This window comes from Malus sylvestris, chromosome 7 (genome assembly GCF_916048215.2).
Source record: "Malus sylvestris chromosome 7, drMalSylv7.2, whole genome shotgun sequence".
NCBI classification, from domain to species: domain Eukaryota; kingdom Viridiplantae; phylum Streptophyta; class Magnoliopsida; order Rosales; family Rosaceae; genus Malus; species Malus sylvestris.
In genome coordinates, this window is record NC_062266.1 from 9,332,831 (window position 1) to 9,352,598 (window position 19,768).

A 19,768-nucleotide genomic window follows, 5' to 3' on the forward strand; every position below is an offset into this window, starting at 1 on the left:
TCTGGCTCAATGTAGCCTTTCTCCACGACTTCCCATACATCATGTGCTCCCAAAAGGGCCTTCATTTTGATACTCCAATTATCGAAGTTGTTGTTGTTGAGCACTGGAACTTGGAAGGCAGCCATAGCGTTGTTAGCCATGGCTCTGATACCACTTTGTTGGGATTTAAAAGACTTCTCTACTTTGGAGATGTCTATCTCACAAATAAGAATGTAACACAGCGGAAATTGATAGGCAAGAGAAAAAGAATATTCAAGGTAACACTCAAAACTTTTCTTATTCTCACACAAACTAATACAAGAGAAATCACTCAAACACTCTTGGAAGCTATGAATGCTTCTTCTACTTATTCTCACTTTAGAGAGCCTTCTTGTCTCTCTTACTTCTTCTTCTTCTTTCTCACTTCTCTTTTCTTCTTCTTATATCTTACATTACAACACACTCACCTATATTTATAGGCAAGCATAACCAACCATACCAAGTGTGAATACCAAGTGTGAAATCATCCTAGCCATTATTCTTGATTCTCTTAAAGTAGCCCACCAACATAGACTTTGCTTATGAACATAATGAACACATGCCATATTCATGCTAGAATTGTCTAGCATTTTCAATGCATGCACCAACCATTCTAGAAGCAAGATTACCTTTCAACAGGCCGTTCCTGGTGACCCATTTCCTCTCAATGGTGCTCGAGCCAGCCGAGCCCTTAGGATTCAGCAACTCTCTCTTCTGGGTGTTATACCTTCCTACAACCCCAATTCTAACAGGGACTTGGTCTTTCTCTCTCCAGTCCCTCTTGCTCAGACCAGCTACCTCTAACTGGTACACTGCTACAACTTATTTGCTTAGCTATTGCCTATTGGGTTTTCTCAAATTTATTTTATTTTCCATTTAATGGATATTCTTTTTCGTTTTACGTGTTTCCATGGATTGGTTTGTGGTTTGTATGGATACTGAGAAAATGATGGGAAATTGGTGTGATTCGTTTGTTGTTTGTTTGGTTGCCGGGAAAGTTTGGAGAGAAGAGCAATTGAAATTGTTGTTATGGGGTTGAATTGGGTTAAGGAAAAAGGTTAGGAAAGATAATTTGTCTCCTGTTTCCTGAGAAATGAACATTTTCTTTGTTCCCCAAATTCTTATTTTTGTAAACGATTTTTATGTTACTAATTGCTAAGGAGCCTCTGCTTCTAGGTTTGGTTTGTTCTTTGTTTGATATTTAGGAAGATGTTGGTATGTTGTATAAACTTTGGGTTATTGGTAAATTATTTGATGTGAGAAAGAGAGCTTGAGTGGAAAACTTGACAGCCGAACAAAGCTCGTTGGCCTAGTTCTAGTGGTATGGCACATAAAGCATGAATTTTTTGTTGCCTTGTTATTTTACTGATTTGCAACTCCGCCTATGTCTTACATGGCCGGTCCCAAGCCCGGATAAAGGAGGAGGGGGAGGGCGTCAGGTAGTCGACAGCCGGCACTCCATGATCACGTCGAATCCTTATGAAAATGAATCCAGAACAAAATCGCGCTAAAGCTAGGGCGTCAACCGTAAGTGGCGCGCTGTGTGGCCCGAGCACAGTGATAAGTGAGCAAGGGTCGCTGTATCTCCATCGGCACCCGGATGCAGTGTTAAATGAGCAAGGGGGCCATGGAAACTTCTTTTCGAACGACTCCACTCAAAGTTGTTTGGGAGCATATGCTCCTATCAACTTTACCCGGGACACACAAAAGAAGTACTTTGATCCTATTAGACGGGGGAGGGTGAAGAAGCTAGGACAGAAGGGTAGAGTTCAAGATAGCAAAACACGTTTAGGAACGTGGAATATAGGAACCTTAACAGGAAAATCTATGGAAATAGTGGAAGTTATGGTGAGGAGAAGGATAAATATTATGTGCCTACAAGAAACTAAGTGGGTTGGTAGTAAGGCAAAGGATCTAGAAAACTCAGGGTTTAAACTATGGTATTCGGGCACAAATAGAACGAGAAACGGTGTTGGCATCATCGTGGACAAGACCTTGGTACAAGATGTTGTAGATGTCAAGAGGGTAGGAGATAGAATCATGGCAATCAAGATTGTAATAGGACAAGAACTTATCAATGTGATTAGTGCATACGCAACTCAAGTAGGGTTGGATACGAGTTCGAAGGAGAAATTTTGGGAAGATCTTGGAGACTTGGTGCAAGGAATTGCTCAGAAGGAGAAGTTATTTATAGGAGGAGATTTAAATGGACACGTGGGCAGGGAGACAGGCAACTATGGAGGTTTTCATGGTGGCCATCGTTTTGGGGAGAGAAACGAGGATGGGGAAGCTATCTTGGATTTTGCAATGGCATATGATCTCTTCTTAGCCAACACCTTCTTTAAGAAGAGAGAAGAACATGTGATCACCTACAAGAGTGGGTCGTCAAAAACACAAATAGATTTTCTTCTAATGAGGAAAGGGGATCGTATAACTTGTAAGGATTGCAAAGTTATACCAGGAGAGAGCGTGGCTAATCAACATCGCTTGTTGGTAATGGATGTACATATCAAAAGAGTAAGACAAAAGAACAAGACCTGGAAGTGCCCAAGGACTAGATGGTGGAATCTAAAAGAAGAAAAACAAGCCATTTTCAAATAGAAGGTAATCACCCAATGTGTGTGGGATAGAGAGGGGGAAGCTAGCCAAATGTGGGATTCCATGGCTAGTTGTATCCGAAAAGTAGCAAAAGAGGTATTAGGAGAGTCCAAGGGCTTTGCCCCACACCAAAAGGAATCTTGGTGGTGGAATGAGGAGGTACAAACAAAGGTGAAGGCTAAGAAGGAATGTTGTAAAGCCTTATACAAGGAGATGACCGATGAAAATGGTGAAAGGTATAGAAAAGCGAAGCAAGAGGCGAAGAAAGCTGTCAGAGAAGCTAAGTTAGCGGCTTACGACGATATGTATAAGCGACTAGATACCAAAGAAGGAGAGTTGGATATCTATAAACTATCTAGAGCAAGGGAAAAGAAGACAAGGGACCTAAACCAAGTGAGGTGCATCAAGGATGAGGATGGAAAGGTTCTTGCTACAGAGAACGCGGTTAAAGACAGATGGAGAGGTTATTTTCATAATCTTTTCAATGAAGGACATGAAATGAGTGCTTCTTTAGGGGAGTTGAGTAACTCAGAAGAGTGTAGAAACTACTTTTTTTATCGTCGAATCCGGAAGGAAGAAGTGGTTGTAGCTTTGAAGAAGATGAAGCATAAAAAAGCAATAGGCCCAGACGATATACCAATCGAAGTGTGGAAACTTTTGGGAGAAACAGGTATAACATGGCTCACTGACCTTTTCAATAGGATTTTGAAAACGAAGAAGATGCCAAATGAGTGGCGAACGAGCACTTTGGTGCCTATCTACAAGAATAAGGGCGACGTACAAAATTGCATGAACTATAGGGGTATTAAGCTAATGAGTCATACAATGAAGCTCTGGGAGAGAGTCATTGAGCATAGATTGAGGCAAGAGACACGGGTTTCGGACAACCAATTCGGGTTCATGCCAGGGCGCTCAACCATGGAGGCAATCTATCTCTTACGAAGATTGATGGAAAGATATAGAGATGGGAAAAAGGATTTACACATGGTCTTTATAGATTTGGAAAAAGCGTATGATAGGGTCCCAAGAGACATTCTTTGGAGGATTTTAGAGAAGAAAGGAGTACGAGTAGCATATATCCAAGCTATAAAGGATATGTATGAAGGAGCAAAGACTGCCGTAAGAACTCATGAAGGACAAACCGAAAGCTTTCCCATAACTGTAGGATTACATCAAGGCTCATCCTTAAGTCCTTACCTTTTTGCGTTGGTAATGGATGAGTTAACAGGACATATTCAAGATGATATTCCTTGGTGTATGCTTTTCGCAGACGATATAGTGTTGATAGATGAAACTCAGGAAGGGGTAAATGCAAAGCTTAACCTTTGGAGAGAAGTGTTGGAATCTAAAGGTCTTCGCCTAAGCCGATCAAAGACCGAATATATGGAGTGCAAGTTCAGTGCAAATGGAGGCCAAAACGAGTTAGGGGTGAGGATCGGAGATCAAGAAATACCAAAGAGCGACCGTTTTCGTTACCTAGGATCTATTTTGCAAAAGAACGGAGAATTAGATGGAGATCTCAACCATAGAATACAAGCTGGATGGATGAAGTGGAAGAGTGCATCCGGTGTGTTGTGTGACCGCCGTATGCCACTGAAGCTCAAGGGAAAATTTTATAGGACGGCAATAAGGCCGGCGATGCTGTATGGCACAGAATGTTGGGCGGTGAAACATCAACACGTACACAAAATGGGTGTAGCAGAGATGAGGATGCTTCGTTGGATGTGCGGGCACACGAGAAAGGATAAGATTAGGAATGAGGATATCCGGGGTAAAGTAGGAGTAGCCGAAATTGAAGGAAAGATGAGAGAAAATCAGTTACGGTGGATTGGACATGTGCAAAGAAGGCCTACTGACGCTCCGATTAGAAGATGCGACTATGGGACAGAGGTTCAGGGCCGAAGGGGTAGAGGAAGACCTAGGAAAACTTTGGAAGAGACTCTAAGAAAAGACTTAGAGTACTTGGATCTAACGAAGGACATGACACAGGATCGAGCACAATGGCGTTCTAAGATTCATATAGCCGATCCCACTCAGTGACTTGGATTTTCCAAGTCCCCAATCGAGAAGTTTTCCTCACTCGGGAAATTAAGGGAACACTACCCCAACCTACATGCTCCACTCAGAATGCTTCAACATACAAGCTTCAACAAAAGAAAATTCAAAGAACTTAGCGAATAAGGCTTTGGTGTATTTAACACAATACGTTGAAATGAAGGAAAGCTTATTTATTGATATCCCCGATAAGCTACAAATATGTACATATACATGAGTCAAAATAAACACACAAGAGGGAGCCTTCACAAAGGTTGCTTAGGAGAAGTCTCAGCAGTCGGTAGAGCCCCAGAAAAAGAAGGCACCGGAGGGGGATCATTTGGAGCCTCAGTACTGGACATAACCCTAGAAGGATGAGGCATCAGAGGTTGATCATTTGGAGCTTCATTACGCGGTACAGCCCCAGAAGACGAAGGCAATAAATGCCTTTGGAACAAACCCACAAATCTCTGATGATCAAGTAAAACCTGACCCTCAGTTTCCTTCATCTGGTCAAGCTTCCTCTTCATGTTTGTAGCATATTCATGTGTGAGCCGGTGCAACTGTTTATTCTCATGCTTGAGCCCTCTAATCTCCTGTTTAAGACTCATCACTTCAGCCGCCAATGATTCAACTTGGCGGGTTCGAGCAAATAGGCGTTGGGCCATATTAGACACAGAACCTGCACACTGAACACTGAGAGCCAGCAAATCCTTAACAGCTAACTCATCAGACCGTTTGGAAACTAGTCTGTTATCTTTGGGAGTGAAAAGGTTCCTGGCCACCACCGCAGCGGTCATATCATTCTTCATCACGGAATCCCCAACGGTAAGAGGACCAGTAGGGGAGACGAAGGATGGGCGCCATATGTTGTCTGGAGAAGGCGGGGCTGCCTCTTCAACAAGGTTCAAGTCAAAACGACGGTCGGAGGGGCCAGACATTTTCAAAGGTGTTGAAGAGAGAAGAGGTCGGACAAATCAAGATCTTAGAAGTGCAAGAATGAAGCTTCAACTGGTGGAGATTCAAGTGTGCTTTGGAACTTAATGCCAGCCCCTATAAAAATCTGCACTCGACGGAGCTTCAGAAATCGAAGAGGCGCCTGCTCAGAAATCGAAGAGGCGTTTGCTTTCTCAAAAGCTGGGCTGCTTAGAGATCACGATGGTTGATCTCAGAAATCGAAGAAGCGTTTGCTTTCTCAAAAGTTGGGCTGCTCAAAGACCACGAAGGCCGATCTCAGAAATCGAAGAGGCGCTCGGTTTCTCAAAAGCTGGGCTTCCCAGAGACCACGAGGGCCGATCTCAGAAATCGAAGAGGCACCTACTTTTCCAGCCTTTTCCAGCCTTGTCAGCACCTGTCACACGCACACTCAGCTTTGCGGAAATTATGGGCATCCTGTCAAAGACTTCTGGGGAAGTAGAAAACACATGAATCTTACTGTTCAATCACCCACTTCCCACACGCAACAATAGCTCATGGGTACCACAGATAACTTTGCCAAAGTTCTCTGCCAAAGTTGAGCACGTGAAGCTTGCAGCTCCCACTACATCGCTCTGACCAAGAAGGGTAAAAGAAAAGCAAAGAAACAGCACTAACAAAGTTTAGACCCATAAATTTTGAAGGTCTAGCTACCATATTATTACCCACAAGGGTAATGGAACAGTACCACTGCTGGATAATTGGAAAGTCCCTGTGTGTCAACCTCTGTGCTTCGTGGCAAGGTAGACTAGCAAACATGCCCAACCTTTACTCACATTCGAGAAAACACTCCCAATAAGATTGCTTGCTCCAAAATCGAAGAGGCACCGTCCTCCGAATCTCGAGAGCCAGACTCCCAACATGACTACTTTCTCAAAATCGAAGAGAGGGTAAAGGAACAGTATCATTGCTGGATAATTGGAAAGTCCCTGTGTGTCAACCTTTGTGCTTCGTGGCAAGGTAGACTAGCAAACATGCCCAACCTTTACTCACATTCGAGACAACACTCCCAACAAGATTGCTGGCTCCAAAATCGAAGAGGCACCGCCCTCCGAATCTCGAGAGCCAGACTCCCAACATGATTACTTCCTCAAAAATCGAAGAGACTGCTCTCCGAATCTCGAGAGTCAGACCCCCAGCATGATTGCTTTCTCAAAAATCGAAGAGGCATCGTTCTCCGAATCTCGAGAGCCAGATACCACAGACCACTTTTTCAAAGTGCTCTGACAGAGTTAAAACATGTGATACTGGCAGCTCCCACTACCGTGCTATGACCAAGCAGGGTAAAGGAATAGCATTACTACTTGTTGTTAGGAAGACTCCTATATATGTCGACCTCCATCCCCAACGGACAGGCAGACCTGCAAAAATGCTCAACCCTTCATCATATCTGATAGGGCACTCCTAACGAAGCCTTTCGAAATATTCAGCTTTCTTTCCCCCCGATAATACCTCTGCAAACAAGCTATACTAGAGCAAGAATATCTCATATCATCAGGGTTAAAAGCAAAAGTATCCCATATCATGCTTTTTCCCTGTTTTTTCTTTTGGCCTTGTTTTTACCTACAAGACAAGGAGAAAGAGAGCAATCAGTCAGCACTTGGAATCAAGCTTCCAGCCAGGAACTGACTGCCTGGAACCCCTTACCTGATTACTTACCTGGCATTGCTCTCGAGTACTCATCTTCAACATCTTATGTTTCCAGGGAAGATTCCGCATCTGCTTGAGGAACAGATAGGGCAAGTGCGAAGGATACAAGGAAGCATGTGGAGACAAGCGTAGCAACACACGTGCCGATACATCCATTACTCTGTCAAAAGCAAAAGTATCCCATATCAGCAGGGTGGAACGTACTCTAGATTTGATGGACTTGTTTTGACCCTCAAATTCTTCAGTCGGCCTTATACTCTGGAGGAAACCAGAAAACCTTCCAGCTCAGTTCAAGAATAAGCATGTGGAAAGTTACTTCTTCAAAAGCAAAAGTATCTCATATCATCTCTTCTCATTTTTCTTCTCTTTATCCTTCATGCTGCTGCAAGATAGGGAGAAGGTGAACAATCAGTCGGAGCTCTGATTGCTTACGTTGTCTGTCACCTCTTTCAGCAGACCCCCTAGCTCGGCGACTTGGGGGACTCCTACTACATGGTTTGTATCGCGCTTGACCAAGCCTGAAACTACAAGTAAGCTTCAAGTGAAATTGATACATTACCTTGTGCATCTCCACCAGTTAAAGATACCACCCCTGGATGGAGGAAGAGTACTTCCAGAGAAGATGCCACATCTACCTATGAGACAGATAAGGCAAGTCAAGACGACACCACACTCCGATACCTAGAAGTTTCGTGATTACGAGATCATTCTCCCACAATATTTCCTAATGTCATTTGTACTAAATCATTCACTTGTACTCACTAAAGGAGAGCTTGAACCTATGTACTTGTGTAAACCCTTCACAATTAATGAGAACTCTTCTATTCCGTGGACGTAGCCAATCTGGGTGAACCACGTACATCTTGTGTTTGCTTTCCTATCTCTATCCATTTATATACTTATCCACACTAATGACCGGAGCAATCTAGCGAAGATCACAAAAAGCGACCGTTTTCGCTACCTAGGATCTATCTTGCAAGAGAACGGAGAATTAGATGGAGATCTCAACCATAGAATACGAGCTGGATGGAAAGAGTGCATCCGGCGTGTTGTGTGACCGTCGTAGGCCACTGAAGCCCAAGGGAAAATTTTATAGGATGGCAATAAGGCCAGCGATGTTGTATGGCACAAAATGTTGGGTGGTGAAGCATCAACACGTACACAAAATGGGTGTAGCGGAGATGAGGATGCTTCGTGGGATGTGTGGGCACACGAGAAAGGATAAGATTGGGAATGAGGATATCCGAGGTAAAGTAGGAGTAGCCGAAATTGTAGGAAAGATGAGAGAAAATCGGCTCCGGTGATTTGGACATGTGCAAAAGAAGGCCGACTGACGCTCCGGTTCGAAGATGTGACTACGGAACAGAGGTTCAGGGCCGAAGGGGTAGAGGAAGACTTAGGAAAACTTTGGAAGAGACTCTAAGAAAAGACTTAGAGTACTTGGATCTAACGGAGGACATGACACAAAACCGAGCGCAATGACTTTCTAGGATTCATATAGCCGACCCCACTTAGTGGGAAAAGGCTTTGTTGTTGTTGTTGTTGTTATTTTACTGATTTGCAAGCGGGTTCTTATGTTTTTCGAGAGCATCAAAGCTTTATCAGGTTTATCAGAGCACTGGTTGGGATTATCCCTATTTTTTATGGGATTTCTTAGGTGAAAAAGTTTGTTTCGATGTTTTGAAATCTGAACAATATCCTCGCTAATGAATGTACTGTGTAAATGCATTGTATTTTTGAAATTACTGATCCAAATGTGTTGAGTTTAATGTCCTAATTCCTTGAGCATGTTTTCTGTTGGAGGAGTGAATTAAGAGTTACTATGCTTAGACCAAAGTCATCTCATATTAATCAAATCCGGTTAGCATTCTTAGTTGTCCGACATACTAATTCCCTTGTTACATGATCTGCGTGAAAATAGGTGGCTTGGATTAATTGGGCAGTTCCGCCCGAAGAAACTTTTTTCTTCTATTAAAGCTGAATTTACCAATGATGAGATGGGGGTCCCTACATTGAAAGATGTGGTGAAGCATGTATTGGACAAGTCACTTTATTCGTTTGGATTATGCACACAGCTTCTTTTGTCTCCGTTATCATCCATAAAGTTGAGCACAGAAGGGCATGGTGAGAAAAAAGGACGCTACAACAAATTGGTGCTCTTTCATAAGGCACGCATTTACTTTCCTGTTTTGACCTTTAATCAAATTGTTTAAACAGTCAGAATTCCTTTTGTCCCTTGAGGGATTTATGGGTGTCAATTTCTTTTTTTACATTTACTATGGCTAGGTGTAAAAAAAGAAATTGACAACCATAAATCCCTCAAGGGACAAAAGGAATTCTGACTGTTTAAACAATTTGATTAAAGGTCAAAACAGGAAAGTAAATGCGTGTAAGTTTATCTTACATTGCCGGTCCCAAGCCCGGATAAAGGAGGAGGGGAGGGCGTCAAGTAGTCGACAGCCGGCACTCCATGATTACGTCGAATCCTTATGAAAATGAATCCAGAACGAAATCGCGCTAAAGCTAGGGCGTCACCCGTAAGTGGCGCGCTGTGTGGCCCGAGTACAGTGATAAGTGAGCAAGGGTCGCTGTATCTCCATCGGCAGCCGGATGCAGTGTTAAATGAGCAAGGGGGCTATAGAAACTTCTTTTCGAACGACTCCACTCAAAGTTGTTTGGGAGCATATGCTCCTATCAACTTTACACGGGACACACAAAAGAAGTATTTTGATCCTATTAGACGGGGAAGGGTGAAGAAGCTAGGACAGAAGGGTAGAGTTCAAGAGAGCAAAATGCGTTTAGGAACGTGGAATATAGGAACCTTGACGGGAAAATCTATGGAAGTAGTAGAAGTTATGGTGAGGAGAAGGATAAATATTATGTGCCTACAAGAAACTAAGTGGGTTGGTCGTAAGGCAAAGGATCTAGAAAACTCAGGGATTAAACTATGGTATTCGGGCACAAATAGAGCGAGAAACGGTGTTGGCATCATCGTGGACAAGACCTTGACACAAGATGTTGTAGATGTCAAGAGGGTAGGAGATAGAATCATGGCAATCAAGATTGTAATAGGACAAGAACTTATCAATGTGATTAGTGCGTACGCACCTCAAGTAGGGTTGGATACGAGTTCGAAGGAGAAATTTTGGGAAGACCTTGGAGACTTGGTGCAAGGAATTGCTCAGACGGAGAAGTTATTTATAGGAGGAGATTTAAATGGACACGTGGGCAGGGAGACAGGCAACTATGAAGGTTTTCATGGTGGCCATGGTTTTGGGGAGAGAAACGAGGATGGGGAAGCTATCTTGGATTTTGCAATGGCATATGATCTCTTCTTAGCCAACACCTTCTTTAAGAAGAAAGAAGAACATGTGATCACCTACAAGAGTGGGTCGTCAAAAACACAAATAGATTTTCTTCTAATGAGGAAAGGGGATCGTATAACTTGTAAGGATTGCAAAGTTATACCAGGAGAGAGCGTGGCTAATCAACATCGCTTGTTGGTGATGGATGTACATATCAAAAGAGTGAGAAAAAAGAACAAGACTTGGAAGTGCCCAATGACTAGATGGTGGAATCTAAAAGAAGAAAAACAAGCCATTTTCAAAGAGAAAGTAATCACCCAGTGTGTGTGGGATAGAGAGGGGGAAGCTAACCAAATGTGGGATTCCATGGCTAGTTGTATCCGAAAAGTAGCAAAAGAGGTATTAGGAGAGTCCAAGGGCTTTGCCCCACACCAAAAGGAATCTTGGTGGTGGAATGAGGAGGTACAAACAAAGGTGAAGGCTAAGAAGGAATGTTGTAAAGCCTTATACAAGGATAGGACCGATGAAAATGGTGAAAGGTATAGAAAAGCGAAGCAAGAGGCGAAGAAAGCTGTGAGAGAAGCTAAGTTAGCGGCTTATGACGATATGTATAAGCGACTAGATACCAAAGAATGAGAGTTAGATATCTATAAACTAGCTAGAGCAAGGGAAAAGAAGACAAGGGACCTAAACCAAGTGAGGTGCATCAAGGATGAGGATGGAAAGGTTCTTGCTACAGAGAACGCGGTTAAAGACAGATGGAAAGGTTATTTTCATAATCTTTTCAATGAAGGACATGAAAGAAGTGCTTCTTTAAGGGAGTTGAGTAACTCAGAAGAGTGTAGAAACTACTCTTTTTATCGTAGAATCCGGAAGGAAGAAGTGGTTGTAGCTTTGAAGAAGATGAAGCATAGAAAAGCAGTAGGCCCAGACGATATACCAATCGAAGTGTGGAAAGTTTTGGGAGAGACATGTATAACATGGCTCACTGACCTTTTCAATAGGATTTTGAAAACGAAGAAGATGCCAAATGAGTGGCGAACGAGCACTTTGGTGCCTATCTACAAGAATAAGGGCGATGTGCAAAATTGCATGAACTATAGGGGTATTAAGCTAATGAGTCATACAATGAAGCTCTGGGAGAGAGTCATTGAGCATAGATTGAGGCAAGAGACACGGGTTTCGGACAACCAATTCGGGTTCATGCCAGGGCGCTCAACCATGGAGGCAATCTATCTCTTACGAAGATTGATGGAAAGATATAGAGATGGGAAAAAGGATTTACACATGGTCTTTATAGATTTGGAAAAAACGTATGATAGGGTCCCAAGAGACATTCTTTGGAGGATTTTAGAGAAGAAAGGAGTACGAGTAGCATATATCCAAGCTATACAGGATATGTATGAAGGAGCAAAGACTGCCGTAAGAACTTATGAAGGACAAACCGAAAGCTTTCCTATAACTGTAGGAATACATCAAGGCTCATCCTTAAGTCCATACCTTTTTGCGTTGGTAATGAATGAGTTAACAGGACATATTCAAGATGATATTCCTTGGTGTATGCTTTTCGCAGACGATATAGTGTTGATAGATGAAACTCAGGAAGGGGTAAATGCAAAGCTTAAACTTTGGAGAGAAGTGTTGGAATCTAAAGGTCTTCGCCTAAGCCGATCAAAGACAGAATATATGGAGTGCAAGTTCAGTGCAAATGGAGGCCAAAACGAGTTAGGGGTGAGGATCGGAGATCAAGAAATACCAAAGAGCGACCGTTTTCGTTACCTAGGATCTATCTCGCAAAAGAACGGAGAATTAGATGGAGATCTTAACCATAGAATACAAGCTGGATGGATGAAGTGGAAGAGTGCATCCGGCGTGTTGTGTGACCGCCGTATGCCACTGAAGCTCAAGGGAAAATTTTATAGGACGGCAATAAGACCGGCGATGTTGTATGGCACCGAATGTTGGGCGGTGAAGCATCAACACGTACACAAAATGGGTGTAGCGAAGATGAGGATGCTTCGTTGGATGTGTGGGCACACGAGAAAGGATAAGATTAGGAATGAGGATATCCGGGGTAAAGTAGGAGTAGCCGAAAATGAAGGAAAGGGTCGTACCCAGTGCACAAGGCTCCCGCTTTACGCAGGGTTTGGGAGAGGTGAATGTCGGCTAGCCTTACCCCCATTTATGGAGAGGCTGCTCCCAAGTCTCGAACCCGAGACCTACCGCTCATGGACGAAGGCACTTGCCATCGCACCAAGTGCGACCTCTTCGAAATTGAAGGAAAGATGAGAGAAAATCGGTTACGGTGGTTTGGACATGTGCAAAGAAGGCCTACTGACGCTCCGATTAGAAGATGCGACTATGGGACAGAGGTTCAGGGCCGAAGGGGTAGAGGAAGACCTAGGAAAACTTTGGAAGAGACCCTAAGAAAAGACTTAGAGTACTTGGATCTAACGGAGGACATGACACAGGACAGAACACAATGGCGTTCTAAGATTCATATAGCCGATCCCACTCAGTGACTTGGATTTTCCAAGTCTCCAACCGAGAAGTTTTCCTCACTAAGGAAATTAAGAGAACACTACCTCAACCTAGATGCTCCACTCACAAAGCTTCAACATACAAGCTTCAACAAAAGAAAATTCAAAGAACTTAGCGAAGAAGGCTTTGGTGTATTTAACACAATACGTTGAAATGAAGGAAAGCTTATTTATTGATATCCCCGATCAGTTACAAATATGTACATATACTTGAGTCAAAATAAACAAACAAGAGGGAGCCTTCACAAAGGTTGCTTAGGAGAAGTCTCAGCAGTCGGTAGAGCCCCAGAAAGAGAAGGCACCGGAGGGGGATCATTCGGAGCCTCAGTACTGGACAGAACCCTAGAAGGAGGAGGCATCAGAGGTTGATCATTTGGAGCTTCATTACGCGGTACAGCCCCAGAAGACGAAGGCAATAAATGCCTTTGGAACAAACCCACAAATCTCTGATGATCAAGTAAAACCTGACCATCAGATTCCTTCATCTGGTCAAGCTTCCTCTTCATGTTTGTAGCATAGTCATGTGCGAGCCGGTGCAACTGTTTATTCTCATGCTTGAGCCCTCTAATCTCCTGTTTGAGACTCATCACTTCAGCTGCCAATGATTCAACTTGGCGGGTTCGAGCAAATAGGCGTTGGGCCATATTAGACACAGAACCTGCACACTGAACACTGAGAGCCAGAGAATCCTTAACAGCCAACTCATCAGACCGTTTGGAAAGTAGTCTGTTATCTTTGGGAGTGAGAAGGTTCATGGCCACTACCGCAGCGGTCATATCATTCTTCATCACGGAATCCCCAACGGTAAGAGGACCAGTATGGGAGACGAAGGATGGGCGCCATATGTTGTCTGGAGAAGGCGGGGCTGCCTCTTCAACAAGGTTCAAGTCAAAACGACGGTCGGAGGGGCCAGACATTTTCAAAGGTGTTGAAGAGAGAAGAGGTCGGACAAATCAAGATCTTAGAAGTGCAAGAATGGAGCTTCTACTGGTGGATATTCAAGTGTGATTTGGAACTTAATGTCACCCCCTATAAAAATCTGCACTCGACGAAGCTTCAGAAATCGAAGAGGTGCCTGCTCAGAAATCGAAGAGGCGTTTGCTTTCTCAAAAGCTGGGCTGCTCAGAGACCACGAGGGTCGATCTCAGAAATCGAAGAGGTGTTGGCTTTCTCAAAAGCTGGGCTGCTCAAAGACCACGAAGGCTGATCTCAGAAATCGAAGAGGCTTGCTTTCTCAAAAGCTGGGCTGCTCAGAGACCACGAGGGCCGATCTCAGAAATCGAAGAGGCACCTACTTTGCGATAATTATGGGCATTCTGTCGAAGATTTCTAGAGAAGTAGAAAGAACATGAATCGTACTGTTCAATCACCCACTTCCCATACGCAACAGTAGCTCATGGGTACCACAGATAACTTTGCCAAAGTTCTCTGACAAAGTTGAGACACGTGAAGCTTGCAGCTCCCACTACATCGCTCTAACCAAGAAGGGTAAAAGAATAGCAAAGAAACAACACTAATAAAGTTTGACACATAAATTTTGAAGGTCTAGCTACGATATTATTACCCACAAGGGTAAAGGAACAGTACCACTGCTGGATAATTGGAAAGTCCCTGTGTGTCAACCTTTGTGCTTCGTGGCAAGGTAGCCTAGCAAACATGCCCAACCTTTACTCACATTCGAGAAAACACTCCCAACAAGATTGCTTGCTCCAAAATCGAAGAGGCACTGCCCTCCGAATCTCGAGAGCCAGACTCCCAACATGATTACTTTCTCAAAAATCGAAGAGAGGGTAAAGGAACAGTACCACTGCTGGATAATTGGAAAGTCCCTGTGTGTCAACCTTTGTGCTTCGTGGCAAGGTAGACTAGCAAACATGCCCAACCTTTACTCACATTCGAGAAAACACTCCCAACAAGATTGCTTGCTCCAAAATCGAAGAGGCACCGCCCTTCGAATCTCGAGAGCCAGACTCCCAACATGATTACTTTCTCAAAAATCGAAGAGAGGGTAAAGGAATAGTACCACTGCTGGATAATTGGAAAGTCCCTGTGTTTCAACCTCTGTGCTTCGTGGCAAAGTAGACTAGCAAACATGCCCAACCTTTACTCACATTCGAGAAAACACTCCCAACAAGATTGCTTGCTCCAAAATCGAAGAGGCACCGCCCTCCAAATCTCTAGAGCCAGACTCCCAACATGATTACTTTCTCAAAAATCGAAGAGACACCGCTCTCCGAATCTCGAGAGCCAGACCCCCAGCAGGATTGCTTTCTCAAAAATCGAAGAGGCATCGTTCTCTGAATCTCGAGAGTCAGATCCCCAACAGGATTGCTTGTTCGAAAACCGAAGAGGCACCACTTTCCCAACTTCAAGAGGTGGATCTCCTTGGATAAAGCTTGTCTGTAATCTGCACACGCAACATCAGTTTTCCAGATACCACAGACCACTTTTCCAAAGTGCTCTGACAGAGTTAAAACATGTGAAGCTGGCAGCTCCCACTACCGTGCTATGACCAAGCAGGGTAAAGGAATAGCATTATTACTTGATGTTAGGGAGACTCCTATATATGTCGACCTCTATCCCTAACGGACAGGCAGACCTGCAAAAATGCTCAACCCTTCCTCTTATCTGAGAGGGCACTCCCAACGAAGCCTTTCGAAATATTCAACTTTCTTTCCCCCCGATAATACCTCTGTAAACAAGCTATACTAGAGCAAGAATATCTCATATCATCAGGGTTAAAAGCAAGAGTATCCCATATCATGCTTTTTCCCTGTCTTTTCTTTTGGCCTTGTTCTTACCTGTAAGACAAGAAGAAAGAGAGCAATCAGTCAGCACTTGGAATCAAGCTTCCAGCCAGGAACTGACTGCCTGGAACCCCTTACCTGATTACTTACCTGGCATTGCTCTCAAGTACTCATCTTCAACATCTTATGCTTCCAGGGAAGATACCACATCTGCCTGAGGAACATATAGGGCAAGTGAGAAGGATACAAGGAAGCATGTGGAGACAAGCGTAACAGCACACGTGCCGATACATCCACTACTCTGTCAAAAGCAAAAGTATCCCATATCAGCAGGGTCGAACGTACTCTAGATTTGATGGACTTGTTTTGACCCTCAAATTCTTCAGTCGGCCTTATACTCTGGAGGAAACCAAAAAACCCTCCAGCCCAGTTCAAGAATAAGCATGTGGAAAGTTACTTCTTCAAAAGCAAAAGTATCCCATATCATCTCTTCTCATTTTTCTTCTCTTTATCCTTCATGCTGCCTGCAAGATAGGGAAAATGTGAACAATCAGCCGGAGCTCTGATTGCTTACCTTGTCTGTCACCTCTTTCAGCAGATCCCCTAGCTCGGCGACTTGGGGGACTCCTACTACATGGTTTGTATCGCGCTTGACCAAGCTTGAAACTACAAGTAAGCTTCAAGTGAAATTGATACATTACCTTGTGCATCTCCACCAGTTACAAATACCACCCCTAGATGGAGGAAGAGTACTTCCAGAGAAGATGCCACATCTACCTATGAGACAGATAAGGCAAGTCAAGACGATACCACACTCCGGTACTTAGAAGTTTCGTGGTTACGAGATCATTCTCCCACAATATTTCCTAATGTCATTTGTACTAAATCATTCACTTGTACTCACTAAAGGAGAGCTTGAACCTATGTACTTGTGTAAACCCTTCACAATTAATGAGAACTCCTCTATTCCGTGGACGTAGCAAATCTGGGTGAACCACGTACATCTTGTGTTTGCTTTCCTATCTCTATCCATTTATATACTTATCCACACTAATGACCGGAGCAATCTAGCGAAGATCACAAAAAGTGACCGTTTTCACTACCTAGGATCTATCTTGCAAGAGAACGGAGAATTAGATGGAGATCTCAACAGAAGAATACAACCTGGATGGATGAAGTGTAAGAGTGCATCCGGCGTGTTGTGTGACCGTCGTAGGCCACTGAAGCTCAAGGGAAAATTTTATAGGACGGCAATAAGGCCAGCGATGTTGTATGGCACAGAATGTTGGGCGGTGAAGCATCAACACGTACACAAAATGGGTGTAGCGGAGATGAGGATGCTTCGTGGGATGTATGGGCACACGAGAAAGGATAAGATTGGGAATGAGGATATCCGAGGTAAAGTACGAGTAGCCAAAATTGAAGGAAATATGAGAGAAAATCGGTTCCGGTGGTTTGGACATGTGCAAAGAAGGCCTACTGATGCTCCGGTTCGAAAATATGACTACGGGACAAAGGTTCAGGGCCGAAGGAGTAGAGGAAGACCTAGGAAAACTTTGGAAGAGACCCTAAGAAAATACTTGAGTACTTGGATCTAACGGAGGACATGACACAAAACCGAGCGCAATGGCGTTCTAGGATTCATATAGCCGACCCCACTTAGTGGAAAAAGGCTTTGTTGTTAGGTTGTACTATGGCTAGGTGGATAATTTGTTTACCAACTGCGATTTTTTTTTTTCCTTTCATATGTCAAATTTCTCTTATAGGAATTGAAGTTAAAAATAAGTAATTATAGGGATGTATCACTTGAACCTTACCAGACTCTGTCAGCATGTATAATCTTAAAGTATTGTTTCCTAATTTCTTAATTGTTGAAAAATAGGGCCTTGTTTGGTCTCTAGGATTGGAATGGAATGGACAAACTACCATATTCAGGGTATATTAAAGATAGAGTGAATGATTTTTCATGTTGAGGTGATTAGAAGGGGGATATGGAAAATAATCCTCTTCTGATCCTTACCATTTTGGTGGATTGAAATGGAAAATAATCCATCTCCTACCTTCAAGTAAGCCACAATTTTTTCATTTTTTTCGTCAACATACCTTGAGTATAGTGGGTTGTCCATTTCAATCCAATCTTAGAGACCAAATGAGACCACAATTTTTTCATTTCTTTACTGAACATACCTTGGATATAGGTTTATATATATATATATATATATATATATCAACATGCTTCAAACATCTTAATTTACAAGTTTCTTCTGTTTACCACTTTTATTTATAGGTTACATGCCTAGATAACATTGCACGGAACATAGATAAAATTGGAAAGTTTCATGTCTATAAATTAAGAGCCATGTACCGAAAAAGTTAATATCTATACCTTTAACATTGCACATATGCTGCCTAAGCTGTTTTAGTGAAAAAGTTCATGTCGGTACGAGGGGCTTTTCGGAAAACCAGAGATTAGATATTTCCCTTATTTGTCTTATTGTTTAAATTATGAGCCATCTATTAAATTTTCTCAACCTTTAAGATGTTTGCAGCTTCCTTACCATGATATTACACTTGAGGCTGCACGGCCTGAACTGTTCATTGACCATAAAGGAAAGTACTAGGATGTGCCTGAGTCAATTTCCTTAGATATGTCATCACTTGTCTCCGAATCTGGATGTGTACGTAAAAACGGTGGTCATCCCCAGACAGTTAATTCCATAGTTGGTGAAGCACCTATTTCTCTAATGCCTGGATTCTGCGCAAACGCTGCCTTTTCTTTTGAAAAAAGCCAAGATCTTTGGAGGCAAAATGAGACACAAAAAGACATCATGATACAGAAAGAAAAGGGTTGGTGTTGGCGGCCATCTTATGATATGCGTCTTAAAGAATCTCATGCTGCAGTATCTGGAATCTTTGGTAATTTTACACGTTACTCGTATTTTCTGTGATAACTTGTATAATCTCTTTACATTTTTTTGGAAGTTTCATACTAATACTCAGGTGTATCTTATAATTTTTAGCTTATACATTTGCATGTTTTTATACATGTATACGTGTTTTGGTACCTCTTAGTTTCGTTTATATTGTATGTGTGTAGTTTTCTACTTTAGTATATTAAAAGCCAGTAGACTTAAGGAGTATGTCACCTCCTTTCATGGTGTTCCGTGGTGGTCGGTGTGACTGCAGTAAAAGAAAATAATAGTAATAAAAAATAATTCTAGAGACAAATTCTAACAGAACAATTCAATGTTTTTATTTTGTGTTTATGAGTCCAGATCTGTTGCCGACAGTATGCGGTATCTTTAGGTTTTTACTTTAACTATTTCCTGATGTTTGCCCCAGGGAAGGCCAGATACGAAATTCTATAATTGTCAAAATTAATCATTGTTTGTGCTACAGTTCCCTTTTGTTTGCAAAATGAAATTGTAATGCCATTCTCACTTCTTGTGGTCAATGGTGGCATTACATTTTAGGTGGAAGCTGCACTGCCTGGTTTCAGGATGGGTACAACCCAGTGGCAGTTGATATGAGGGGAGACAAGGGCAATTTTAGGAGCAATAAGAAGAGAAGTCCATTCCATGCTGATTTTTTCGGCTGTCTCTGTTATACTTTCCAGCATGGAAAATTTAGAGAGCTCTATGGTGATCCGACCAGGATTGACACTCGCCTGGATATTTGTTCAGCTTCAGCTTTGGCTAAAAGGGTGATTAATGGTTTGAAGAGTTCCTCTGCTAATAGTGCAACAGATCCGATGTCCTCCCCTAGGATCAATCTAATCTTTCAGCACCAGGTATTTCTATTTATACCGTAACTTTTTAAATGTTTCGCACCTTAAGTTGTAAGAGAATTTTTTAAATGCTATGCACAATGTGTTGCAAAACCTGCATTGTCATTTGCTAAT

General features: G+C 42.7%; 2 protein-coding genes across 6 annotated transcripts in view; both read left to right on the forward strand.

The window, feature by feature from the left end:
- Positions 1–19,768, forward strand: part of LOC126627837 (protein TRIGALACTOSYLDIACYLGLYCEROL 4, chloroplastic-like) — a 48,495-nt gene that overhangs the window by 28,067 nt on the left and 660 nt on the right. For 4 of the 5 annotated variants that reach the window (XM_050297406.1, XM_050297407.1, XM_050297405.1 and 1 more), the window contains 3 exons: positions 9,197–9,399; positions 18,407–18,783; positions 19,341–19,657. In XM_050297406.1, the coding sequence (XP_050153363.1) occupies positions 18,516–18,783; positions 19,341–19,657 (585 nt within the window). In that variant the 5' untranslated portion in view covers positions 9,197–9,399; positions 18,407–18,515. Of the gene's footprint in view, positions 1–661; positions 826–9,196; positions 9,400–18,406; positions 18,784–19,340; positions 19,658–19,768 lie in introns of those variants that run through there. The other variant, XM_050297408.1, reaches the window with a different exon arrangement.
- The window catches only part of LOC126627821 (uncharacterized), a 30,805-nt gene continuing 20,774 nt past the window's right edge, over positions 9,738–19,768 (forward strand). The window contains exon 1 of the mRNA XM_050297379.1: positions 9,738–11,553. Within this exon, the coding sequence (XP_050153336.1) occupies positions 9,765–11,216 (1,452 nt within the window). The 5' untranslated portion in view covers positions 9,738–9,764 and the 3' untranslated portion in view covers positions 11,217–11,553. The remainder of the gene's footprint in view (positions 11,554–19,768) is intronic.